General features: G+C 41.3%; 1 protein-coding gene across 1 annotated transcript; it reads right to left on the bottom strand.

Annotated features, from left to right (window-relative positions):
- Positions 1–522: 522 nt before the first annotated feature.
- On the bottom strand, positions 523–10,140 carry LOC124021231 (gasdermin-E-like). The gene is made up of 10 exons (XM_046336581.1): positions 9,921–10,140; positions 9,051–9,305; positions 7,658–7,862; positions 4,073–4,247; positions 3,832–3,952; positions 2,332–2,457; positions 1,326–1,453; positions 1,032–1,203; positions 851–924; positions 523–756 (listed from the first exon to the last, which is right to left on the bottom strand). The coding sequence occupies exons 2-10, from the start codon at positions 9,148–9,150 to the stop codon at positions 523–525; spliced, it is 1,335 nt and encodes a 444-aa protein (XP_046192537.1). The 5' UTR covers positions 9,151–9,305; positions 9,921–10,140.
- Positions 10,141–13,427: the final 3,287 nt, after the last annotated feature.

Below are 13,427 nucleotides of genomic sequence, written 5' to 3'. Positions count from 1 at the left end.
CCTAGACATAACGAGTCAGGACCCCTAGACATAACGAGTCTGGTTACAGACCAATTGGGCTAGGACCCCTAAGGAGTCCCCATGTAATTAGACCCTAGGAACGAGTCTGTCATGGGCTCTAACATTAACAAAAAGCATTATAACAACAATAAGCTATGCAAGTGACTCTGAAAATAGCCTTGTAGTTTTTGAATTTTGTACACTTTTTGAACGGTCTTCAATGGGCAAAAACGTCATTAAAGGCATCTGGCAGAAGTAAATACAACTGCGTTTTGATGAAAAGCCATTAACACGGAAATATGACGTAGGAATGTGTCATTAATTAATGTACAGTAGTGGGAATATTATTTTGTACATTTTTCTTCACACACGTGCATTATCTTGTTTTTGAAATGTTTTACTCCTGTCGCTTTGCAATCATCAACAATATGTTATCAAATGTGACATTTCTGAAATTCATCCCTGGCGGTGCAGTTCATATATCCACTTTGTAGCACAAGGAATGTTTCTATTTGGCTCAATCTATCCTAAAGAGGCCAGGCCATTCACAGCGATACTCATGACAAGAGGAAGGTGTCCAGGGCAGATAACTGAAGTCACTGTGAATTCTGCGTCCTCATTCAATCTGATAAGTTCCACATTGGAGAGGGCAAAGAGACGCTCTGTCCTCTGATACAGCTCCTCCTCAGTCAGAACAGCCAGACCTGCATCTCTCAGAGAGAGGGTCTCCCCACTCCCTGCTGCCACATGCTGCACCTGGAGGACAAGCAGCACAGGAATAAGCTTACATGCACTCTTTTCTAAAAGGCCATATAGGACTGGAGGCTCAATCAAGCAGGTGTGAACTCACCAGGATCTGCAGGGCCTGTAAGACTGGAGGACTGCAACAGGATCCCAACACAGAGAGACCCTCATCTGTCATTCCTGAATAAATAAATATACACACATAAAACCACAGTAGTGAACCTAGTTTCCCAGGAACTGATCAAATAATAACTGGAGAATCCTGTGAAAACTGCTCTCTATCTCACCGTCCATGGCACTGACAATGAGGTGGACGGCACTGAGAAGTGAAGATCTGATCTCGTCCTCATCCTTCCCAACACATTGGTCTACAAGATCCAGTATGGCCTGGACTGTCTCCCTCTCAGACTCTTCCAGATCACCCAGGTCAGGAGTCTCACCTTCACACAACTGATCCAGCTGTGATGAGAGAGAGAGATATTCATCGTGGCTATTAGGTGTGTGTGTGTGTGTGTGTGTGTGTGTGTGTGTGTGTGTGTGTGTGTGTGTGTGTGTGCCCTGTTTCTGTACGTCTCACTCACCACACTCTCCAGCACACTGACTGCCTCTCTGTCCTCCATGGTTGTCTTGAGGAGCTGGAGCAGAGAGGAGTGTTTGGCTGCTGGCAGGACTGACAGCAGCTGGAAATGACTACTCAGTTTCTCCAGTTCTGTCAACACACAAACAACAGACAGAACAGAACGTGTTACTTGTAAAATATTGATCAATGGGTTTTTTTATATACCAAAAGTGTGGTAACTTCATAATTACTCATCAAAAAGAACAACTTAGATATTGAACATTCCATTCAGTAGACTACATGTTGACCAAACCTTCCATTCAGTAGACTACATTACATGTTGACCAGACATTCCATTCAGTAGACTACATGTTAACCAGATGTTCCATTCAGTAGACATCATTACATGTGGACCAGACGTTCCATTCAGTAGACTAAACGTTGACCAGACATTCCATTCAGTAGACTACATGTTGACCAGACGTTAAATTCAGTAGACTACATGTTGACCAGACATCCCATTCAGCAGACTACATTACATGTTGACCAGACATCCCATTCAGTAGACTACATTTCATGTTGACCAGACATTCCATTCAGTAGACTAAACGTTGACCAGACATTCCATTCAGTAGACTAAACGTTGACCAGACATTCCATTCAGTAGACTACATGTTGACCAGACGTTCCATTCAGTACATTACATGTTGACCAGACGTTCCATTCAGTAGACTACATTACATGTTGACCAGACATTCCATTCAGTAGACTACATGTTGACCAGACGTTCCATTCAGTAGACTACATGTTGGCCAGACTACATGTTGACCAGACGTTCCATTCAGTAGACTACATGTTGACCAGACATTCCATTCAGTAGACTACATGTTGACCAGACATTCCATTCAGTAGACTACATGTTGACCAGACATTCCATTCAGTAGACTACATGTTGACCAGACATTCCATTCAGTAGACTACATGTTGACCGCTAAACAGGATACATTATCCTCCACTGGCATTATTACCTTTGTTCAGATTTAAGGGGCTGTTGGCATCAAAGTCGCCTACCAGGTCCATAAATCCATCCTCTTCAATCTCATAATTCGACCTAACCTTTTCAAAGCCCCCATTGTTGGAGAAGAGGCACAGCTCTGTGGGCAAGAGCAGACAACAGTCATAACCAGTAACACACAGACCGATACAGTGGATATACTAAATACAGTGGATATAATAAATACAGTGGCTATACTAAATACAGTGGATATAATAAATACAGTGGATATACTAAATACAGTGGATATACTAAATACAGTGGATATACTAAATACAGTGGCTATACTAAATACAGTGGATATACTAAATACAGTGGATATACTAAATACAGTGGATATAATAAATACAGTGGCTATACTAAATACAGTGGATATAATAAATACAGTGGCTGTACTAAATACAGTGGCCGTACTAAATACAGTGGCCGTACTAAATACAGTGGCTGTACTAAATACAGTGGATATACTAAATACAGTGGCTATACTAAATACAGTGGCTGTACTAAATACAGTGGCCGTACTAAATACAGTGGCTGTACTAAATACAGTGGATATAATAAATACAGTGGCCGTACTAAATACAGTGGATATAATAAATACAGTGGCTATACTAAATACAGTGGCTATACTAAATACAGTGGATATACTAAATACAGTGGATATAATAAATACACTGAGGAACATAGATGCTGGCTGTGTACTTTACCATGCAGCTATACCTGGGACATTGATGAACCATACACAGTAACACACAGACAGATACCGTATATACTAAATACAGTGGATATACTAAATACAGTGGATATAATAAATACACTGAGGAACATAGACACTGGCTGTGTACTTTACCATGCAGCTATACCTGGGACATTGATAAACCATACACAGTAACACACAGACAGATACCGTGGCTATACTAAATACAGTGGATATACTAAATACAGTGGATATAATAAATACACTGAGGAACATAGACACTGGCTGTGTACTTTACCATGCAGCTATACCTGGGACATTGATAAACCATACACAGTAACACACAGACAGATACCGTGGCTATACTAAATACAGTGGATATACTAAATACAGTGGATATAATAAATACACTGAGGAACATAGACACTGGCTGTGTACTTTACCATGCAGCTATACCTGGACATTGATAAACCATACACAGTAACACACAGACAGATATCGTGGCTATACTAAATACAGTGGATATACTAAATACAGTGGATATAATAAATACACTGAGGAACATAGACACTGGCTGTGTACTTTACCATGCAGCTATACCTGGGACATTGATAAACCATACACAGTAACACACAGACAGATACCGTGGCTATACTAAATACAGTGGATATACTAAATACAGTGGATATAATAAATACACTGAGGAACATAGACACTGGCTGTGTACTTTACCATGCAGCTATACCTGGGACATTGATAAACCATACACTTCCTCACCAAACTTTCCATTGCGTTTGACCTTGAGTTCAATCAGACTGAAGGCCACGACAGTATATTCAGGAATCTTCAGTGACACATCACTATCTGTCTGAGTACTGCCGCTCTGCTTCATAGAGGCCTGTGGAGGAAATGTCAAATCAGTCAGAGATTAGTCAGTTTGGTGCCCGTTTTCCACTCATGAAAATATGATAAAAACATAATTCTCTTCAGTAGAACGCCTAGTCATCTTTCTTCCTACCTTCACGCTCAGGGCCACGCAGGCGCTCATGTTGGCTCCTGCATTGCCACGCTTCCGGACTTTGTTTGTGACCGGGCAAGGTTGTGATGTCATAATCCTCTCCGTCAACACCCCTAATATTGCCCTGGGCTTCTCCCGGGTCTGCTTGATCACAGGGTGGGTCATGTCCAGGCGTCTGCAGGAGGGACCCAAATAAATTATGTTATACAAAATATAGAGTGGGCGAGCAAATATTATTTAAAGGTACTAGTTATGCTTCATACTAGAGGGTTATTCTTGAACTGCAATGTATTTTACATCCCTCGCCTTTACAACCATGAAAACCCTTTCAAGTCTCTCTTCAACCTGTAACACTGAAGTGTTATGGATTATGCAAAATAAATGTAAAAGTCATTTCCGTTTGAGCCGACATATGCAGAGTTTACCAGGGAAATAATCATCATGCATTTCAATCTGCTTATCAATGTGAAAACAAGTCCTATAATAATGCAAAACATTATTTTGATATATTGTTTAACGAACTTAAGGAAAGCAAATGGGTTTGTCACAGTAGTGATGTGTAGAGTTGTAGGGACATGTTTCGGGGATTTAGAGACATCTATCTATTATTTTGAATGATAGAAGTAAAAGTATTTCATATATTGTATAGATCAATAAAAACAAAGGAGGCTATTAAAATACTTTTTAAAAACAAATGTAATATGTGTCCTTAAGCTTTATGTCATTAGTGTTGCCACCTTATAAATGACTCATTGAAATATATAAAAGGACATTAAGCGTTCTCTCAAGTGGCAAGCTGTTATACTAGCTAATCACACCCTTTAAGTACACTATGTCAGACATCTCAGTATTTTATTGATCATTTGGTGTGTGTCTAAATAAAAAGTGTATTTGCTGTTACACAATTTAAATGAAGGGACATTACATTTTGAGCAAAATACTTAATCATATCTCTTTAGTAAACTATTTTTTAAAAGGTTAATGACCTTAGATTTGGACATAAACGCTGCAGACTGTACATGTCGTCTCAAGTGTAAATGACCTTCCATGGTCCGGATTGAATCTAGACCCTGTGATTCTTTAGTGTTATGCTGATTGTGATAGCAGTGAGGATTCTAAGTTGTATTCTAAGTATGAATCTAGACCCTGCGATTCTTTAGTGTTATGCTGATTGTGATAGCAGTGAGGATTCTAAGTTGTATTCTAAGTATGAATCTAGACCCTGTGATTCTTTAGTGTTATGCTGATTGTGATAGCAGTGAGGATTCTAAGTTGTATTCTAAGTATGAATCTAGACCCTGCGATTCTTTAGTGTTATGCTGATTGTGATAGCAGTGAGGATTCTAAGTTGTATTCTAAGTATGAATCTAGACCCTGCGATTCTTTAGTGTTATGCTGATTGTGATAGCAGTGAGGATTCTAAGTTGTATTCTAAGTATGAATCTAGACCCTACGATTCTTTAGTGTTATGCTGATTGTGATAGCAGTGAGGATTCTAAGCTGTATTCTAAGTATGAATCTAGACCCTGCGATTCTTTATGCTGATTGTGATAGCAGTGAGGATTCTAAGCTGTATTCTAAGTATGAATCTAGACCCTACGATTCTTTATGCTGATTGTGATAGCAGTGAGGATTCTAAGCTGTATTCTAAGTATGAATCTAGACCCTGCGATTCTTTATGCTGATTGTGATAGCAGTGAGGATTCTAAGCTGTATTCTAAGTATGAATCTAGACCCTGCAATTCTTTATGCTGATTGTGATAGCAGTGAGGATTCTAAGCTGTATTCTAAGTATGAATCTAGACCCTGCAATTCTTTATGCTGATTGTGATAGCAGTGAGGATTCTAAGCTGTATTCTAAGTATGAATCTAGACCCTACGATTCTTTATGCTGATTGTGATAGCAGTGAGGATTCTAAGCTGATTCTGAGGAAGTTGCTAAATCAGTACAGTTCCTCTCTTTGTCATCTGACAGAATCTAGAAAACACCCTTTTACGATTCTTACAATGACCATGATTCAGATTAGATGCCAGCATGAGGATTGCAACCCATTTTGCCTGCTGTCTTGGGTCTAAATATTGACTCCTTGGGCAGGTGAACCGTATGATTGTAGTTAACATACCAACCTGGACTCCTTGTGAACCGTATGATTGTAGTTAACATACCAAGACTCCTTGGGCAGGTGAACCAGTTAAAACAACCTTTTTGAACCGTATGATTGTAGTTAACATACCAACCTGACTCCTTGGGCAGGTGTCATGATTGTAGTTAACATACCAACCTGGACTCCTTGGGCAGGTGAACCGTATGATTTGCCAACCTGGACTCTTGGGCAGGTGAAATGATTTAGTTAACATACCAACCTGGACTCCTTGGGCAGGTGAACCGTATGATTGTAGTTAACATACCAACCTGGACTCCTTGGGCAAGTGAACCGTATGATTGTAGTTAACATACCAACCTGGACTCCTTGGGCAGGTGAACCGTATGATTGTAGTTAACATACCAACCTGGACTCCTTGGGCAGGTGAACCGTATGATTGTAGTTAACATACCAACCTGGACTCCTTGGGCAGGTGAACCGTATGATTGTAGTTAACATACCAACCTGGACTCCTTGGGCAGGTGAACCGTATGATTGTAGTTAACATACCAACCTGGACTCCTTGGGCAGGTGAACCGTATGATTGTAGTTAACATACCAACCTGGACTCCTTGGGCAGGTGAACCGTATGATTGTAGTTAACATACCAACCTGGACTCCTTGGGCAGGTGAACCGTATGATTGTAGTTAACATACCAACCTGGACTCCTTGGGCAGGTGAACCGTATGATTGTAGTTAACATACCAACCTGGACTCCTTGGGCAGGTGAACCGTATGATTGTAGTTAACATACCAACCTGGACTCCTTGGGCAGGTGAACCGTATGATTGTAGTTAACATACCAACCTGGACTCCTTGGGCAGGTGAACCGTATGATTGTAGTTAACATACCAACCTGGACTCCTTGGGCAGGTGAACCGTATGATTGTAGTTAACATACCAACCTGGACTCCTTGGGCAGGTGAACCGTATGATTGTAGTTAACATACCAACCTGGACTCCTTGGGCAGGTGAACCGTATGATTGTAGTTAACATACCAACCTGGACTCCTTGGGCAGGTGAACCGTATGATTGTAGTTAACATACCAACCTGGACTCCTTGGGCTGGTGAACCGTATGATTGTAGTTAACATACCAACCTGGACTCCTTGGGCAGGTGAACCGTATGATTGTAGTTAACATACCAACCTGGACACCTTGGGCAGGTGAACCGTATGATTGTAGTTAACATACCAACCTGGACTCATGAATCGAAGTGAACGTAAATCTGTCTCTCTCCATTTAGTGTAATATGTTACGTTTCGTATGTATTCATTTGTGGATGTTCATCATTCATTTCGTATGACATGTTACGAAATACTATTCGTATGACATTTTACTAATTGCAACCCAGATTCACCTGGTCAGTCTGTCATGGAAAGAGCAGGTTTTCTTAATGTTTTGTACACTCAGTGTATGTACAGTATAGGGGAACTCACTTATCTTTCGAGTAGTTAACCAACTCCTTCACTTCCACCTCCTCTTTCTTCAGTCTGCCAAAGGACGACTCTTGTTCGTTGAAGCATTTTAAGCCCAAATTAAGTTTTAAATCAGCCGCCAAACCCTCCACATTTCCTTCTGAGTTCATTTCTTTCTTGTCAGCAAATGTCCCACTGTGGTCCACGAAGTCAGACTCCTTCACATCTGAGGGAACATTCAACATTAGAATAGACACGTGAACATTTTCATCATTTTTTCAGACCCGAGTTATGTGCACATACATTTCATTTATTTCACTTCTATGCACTTTTCTCTCTACACGTATTCTGACCTTGATTGAATTCCCTCATAATCCCACCACCTTCACACACACAGAAACCGTGAATAAGGTTGAGCAACCTGTCGGTTCCAAGTGTAAAAACATTGTCTTGGTCCTGCGTCGCTCAGTTGGAAGAGCACGGCGCTGTGGTGCTATTTTACTCACGGTAGTCTGTCAACCATGTCCAATCACCCACCATCTCCATGTCAGTCGCTTTGGATAAAAGCGTCTGCTAAATGGCATATATTATTATTATTATTATTATGTCTACGTTTCAAAAGCCAATCATCTATATAGCCATAGCTCACATTACCTATATATCTATGAGGGGCGGCAGGTAGCATAGCGGTTAAAAGTGTTGGGTTTGTATCAGAAAGGTTGCTGGTTCAAATCCCAGAGCCGACAAGGTGAAAAATCTGTCGTTCTGGTCTTGAGCATGGCAATTAATCCCCAACAACTGCTCCCCATGTCCCAATGATGTTGATTAAGGCAGCCCCCCAAACCTCTCTCATTCAGACACATTTCACTTGAATGCATTCAGTTGTGCAGCTGACTAGCCCATTTGTTTGGGAATTAAAATCAGGCAGGTGATATATCAGCATGATTAATATCAGCATGATATAGCCAAAGTTAACTAATTTGCCATGATGCTTGATTAGCATACTTGCTTGGATACCGACTAATGTCCCATTAACACCATGTACTCTTGTAGGCTAAATGTCATAGAATATGAGGAGTGAAAGAGACGACTGGTTTATTGCTGACGGAAATAAATGTTGGACTAGTTTTCAGGCCTTTTGTGTGGGTTTTGCGTAGTTAATGCCTGGGAATTTTTTTCTAGACCTGGCAACCCTGCCTGAGGGACTGTTTTTTATTTATTTTTAATTGTACCTTTATTTAACTAGGCAAGTCAGTTAAGAACAAATTCTTATTTTCAATGACAGCCTAGGAACAGTGGGTTAACTACCTTGTTCAGCGGCAGAACGACAAATTTTTAACTTGTCAGCTCGTGGATTCGATCTTGCAACCTTTCGGTTAATAGTCCAACACTAGTCCAATGTTCTGGTGTTTACCTGGGTTTAAAGGTTCGTCTTCAGGTTCTCCGGGTTTCAGCACATCACTCAGGAAAAGCCTCTGGACTGGTATTTGGGTTCCTGCCAGAAGCATCCACATCTGGGCCTGGTCTTCACAATGAGTGAGAGGAGATTCAGTTTACCAGAGCTGTCGTTCAGACTGGACACAGGAATCAGGCTACCGTTAGAATCTACTTCCTTCAACATGGATTTTACGGCCTTGGAAATCATGATGGTGGTGGATCGTGTTTCTGGCTGCAGCAGATGACAAAGACACAAATGACAAAGATGTCTAAGAAACAAAACTAAGATGAACACATGAACACTCAATACAACAGCTTCAGAAGAGCATTCTAAATACATTTCACAGTTGGCAAGACACTAAATCATGCAAACACAAGGTTCAATTTCCCTGGGAAAAGAGTGGATCAGAACAGAGTAGCATTGCTTTTGACAAGACAGGAATACAAACAGGAAATAATTTCTGTCAAAATTGTTGGTCATTCAAGACAATCCAAAGCATGCTGTAATTTATTCTGATCGCAACACTGCTTCAATACCTGGTTCCCACTGCTTCTTCCTCTGGGTCCTTATGACTTAGAGATAGGTTATGAATGAGATAGGAATATGTCTGAAATGCATTAGCCAAGAGTTCATTACATACTAGTAGGAGGAGTCTATTTTACTGGTAAACTGTCCTGTTCCACTCTTACATTCCTGCTCTTCACTTCTGTTTTATTTCATGAGAAAATAACTTCTCTAGAAGCAGTAAGAACTACATGCCACATTACTGGGAAGAATATTCTGGTGTGATGTGTTGTCATCCTCATAGCATCCTTCAACCACGCAAACGTTAGTTCCTCCAAGTACCTGGATGTTCGTATGAACAATGTGCGTCGCTGGAAAGTCCAAGTAGAGTGTCTGCTCCAGTGTCCAACAACGCCTCTATTTCCTACACAGATTCAGGGCTATTAGAGTTACCAGCGAATAATGCTCCTGTTCTTACGTGTAACTCTTTCACTTTCACTTTCTTCAGGCTACCGAAGCACAGCTTTGTTTTTACACTGCTGCTACTTCCTGTTTCGTCACTTTACCACTACCTACATGTACAAATGACCTCAACTAACCGGCACTCCCTGTATATAGTCTCATTTTTGTTATTTTATTGTGTTACTTTTTTATCATTTTTTTTACTTTAGTTTATTTGATAAACATTTTCTTAATTATTTCTTGAACTGCATTGTTGGTTAAGGGCTTGTTAATAAGCATTTCACTGTAAGTCTACACCTGTTTTGTATTCGGTGCATGTGACAAATAAAGTTTGATTTGATGAGGAATGTTTCCTTTAAGGCCCTGTACACACTGAAGTTGTAGAACTAATAATGCACAATGCGCTTGGTAAAACTGGTTTAATACAACAGAGTGTTTCTGCACAAACAGTGTTTTGGAGACATTGTACAATGGTTGTGTGAAATATTTTGTGTAGAATATCAGTATTAGCCTACTGTATTTTAAGGCTCCCGAGTGGCGCACTGGTCTAAGGCACTGTATCTCAGTGCTACAGGTGTCACTGCAGACCCTGGACTGTATCACAACCGGCCGTGATTGGGAGCCACATAGGGCAGCGCTCAATGCATCGTCCGGGTCAGAGGAGGCTAGGGTAGGGGATGCTGGGGTAAGGGAGGCCGGGATAGGGGCTGCCGGGGTAGGTGAGGCCGGGGTAGGTGAGGCCGGGGTAGGGGATGCCGGGGTAGGTGAGGCCGGGGTAGGGGATGCCGGGGTAGGGGATTCCGGGGTAGGGGTTCCGGGTAAGGGATGCCGGGGTAGGGGAGGCCCGGGGTAGGTGAGGCCGGGGTAGGGAGGCCGGGGTAGGGGATGCCGGGGTAGGGGAGGCCGGGGTAGGTGAGGCCGGGGTAGGGGAGGCCGGGGTAGGGGAGGCCGTGGTAGGTGAGGCCGGGGTAGGTGAGGCCGGGGTAGGTGAGGCCGGGGTAGGGGTTGCCGGGGTAGGGGATGCCGGGGTAGGGGATGCTGGGGGAGGCCGTCATTGTAAATACAAAAGTCTTAACTGACTTGCCTAGTTAAATCATTGTTTAATTTGATAAAGTATCATTCACAACCTTTGTGTCCAACGTGTGGTAAATCAGTTGTGCAACCTGAGTGTGTACAGAGCCTAACTGTTACTACAGGGTCAGAAAGTCACATTCATATACTTCACCAATGTACCGTAGGAGAGTCCAACACCAACAGACACTTATCAGTTCCAAAGTGCAATAACAGTTTTATCTAATGGGGATCCTAATAAACTAACCCCCCCCTCCCTCCCTCCTCCCTCCCTCCCTCCCCCCCTCCCTCCCTCCCTCCCTCCCTCCCTCCCTCCCTCCCTCCCCCTCCCTCCCTCCCTCCCTCCTCCCTCCCTCCCCCTCTGTAATGTCCCACTTTATGTTGTATTATCTAATGGGGATCCTAATAAACTACCCCCCTTTAATGTCCCACTTTATGTTATATTATCTAATGGGGATCCTAATAAACTAACCCCCCTTAATGTCCCACTTTATGTTATATTATCTAATGGGGATCCTAATAAACTAACCCCCCTTTAATGTCCCACTTTATCTTGTATTATCTAATGGGGATCCTAATAAACTAACCCCCTCCCTCCCTCCCTCCCCCTCCCTCCCTCCCTCCCTCCCTCCCTCCCTCCCTCCCTCCCTCCCTCCCTCCCTCCCTCCCTCCCTCCCTCCCTCCCTCCCTCCCTCTGTAATGTCCCACTTTATGTTGTATTATCTAATGGGGATCCTAATAAACTAACCCCCCCTTAATGTCCCACTTTATGTTGTATTATCTAATGGGGATCCTAATAAACTAACCCCCCTTTAATGTCCCACTTTATGTTGTATTAAGTCCTTTATACTGCAAAACGTTATCTTAGTGACATGTTTTTGGGATATATTATTTTGAATGTTATAAAATAAACAAAAGTATTTAATATATTTTATAGATCAATGAAAACAAATATAATACTTTGTTAACCCCTTGAACATCACTCATTACAAAGACAAATATATATATATATATATCTCCAAAGTAAACTAAATTTATGAATACACTGTAGATAGATCAATAAAGCAAAGAAGGCCACTAAAATATATATATATATTTACAATTATTATGTGTCCCTAAGTTTTATGTATAGATATACACGGACCTTGAACATTCCTTCCAGTGGCAAACTGTTATCAGGAGAGGGGTCAATATTAAAGAAGATTTTTAGCTAATCACACCCTTTTAGTATGTCATCAATGTTATGATTCAATAGATAATTTTGTGTGTTTAAATAAAACATATCATTGGTGTAACTCAATTTAAATGAAGGGAAATTACACTCTGAGCAAAATGATTCATCAAATCTCTTTAGTGAATGATCAAGTCAATTATTTTTAAAGGTTAAATGACCTTAGATTTGAGATCGGTGGGCTCCATTTAAGAAAATCCTAAAATACTTACAAAAAGTAATTGGTGTGACGTATACTTTGATGCAACACATTGTTCAGCTCCACCACTATCCCAGAGATGGCGCTGATCTCCATGTAATTCTGGCTTTCACTCATGTCACAACATTATATCAGTAAGCAAACACATTTGATGTGTAATTGCTTGAGCTAATCAAGCATACAGTACGTGCTCGCTTCCCTGTTGTATTGTTATTTTGCCAAATGTTATTTGAGGAAAGGCAGCTCGCTAATGCAGCGGTTTCATTCTCACTCAGTGATCTGTTGTGGAGAGGCTAGCCAAGCCTGCTTGGGTGCTGCTATAGAGAGTCTTTAGTAGTGCCCGCCCATAGTTGTTAATCGTCTTCTAGCTACCTCGCTGAAAATTCATCTTGAATCATGCCAACAATCACCAAGAAAATTATTTTCAAACTTGTAGAGTGAAAATATCTTGGTGCTCATCAACCGCTGAACAGGCTTCTGTTAAAATAAAGCAAGTTATCAAATAATTAAGCGTGAGTGGTTTGGATGGAACTTGCAGTGGCTAACAGCTGCTGTTTGAGGTAGCTAGCTAGCTACTACATGTTGTTGGTAATGATTGATGTCAGAATGTAAAAACCCATGGAACTGTATCTATGCAATGGTTGAAGCAAGGCAGAGAGTAGCTTCATAAACATTGTTGCTTTATTCATAACCTGAGCATCTTGTTAAAACTTCTTTGGGACTGGGGGGCAGTATTGAGTAGCTTGGATGAATAAGGTGCCCAGAGTAAACTGCCTGCTACTCAAGCCCAGTTGCTAATATATGCATATTATTAGTATTGGAAACACTCTGAAGTTTCCAAAACTGTTTGAATGATGTCTGTGAGTATAACAGAACTAATATGGCA

This window comes from Oncorhynchus gorbuscha, unplaced genomic scaffold, assembly GCF_021184085.1.
Source record: "Oncorhynchus gorbuscha isolate QuinsamMale2020 ecotype Even-year unplaced genomic scaffold, OgorEven_v1.0 Un_scaffold_1094, whole genome shotgun sequence".
In the NCBI taxonomy this organism is placed as follows: domain Eukaryota; kingdom Metazoa; phylum Chordata; class Actinopteri; order Salmoniformes; family Salmonidae; genus Oncorhynchus; species Oncorhynchus gorbuscha.
Note: the sequence above shows the minus strand (reverse complement) of the source record. Positions and strands in the feature narration are given on the sequence as shown.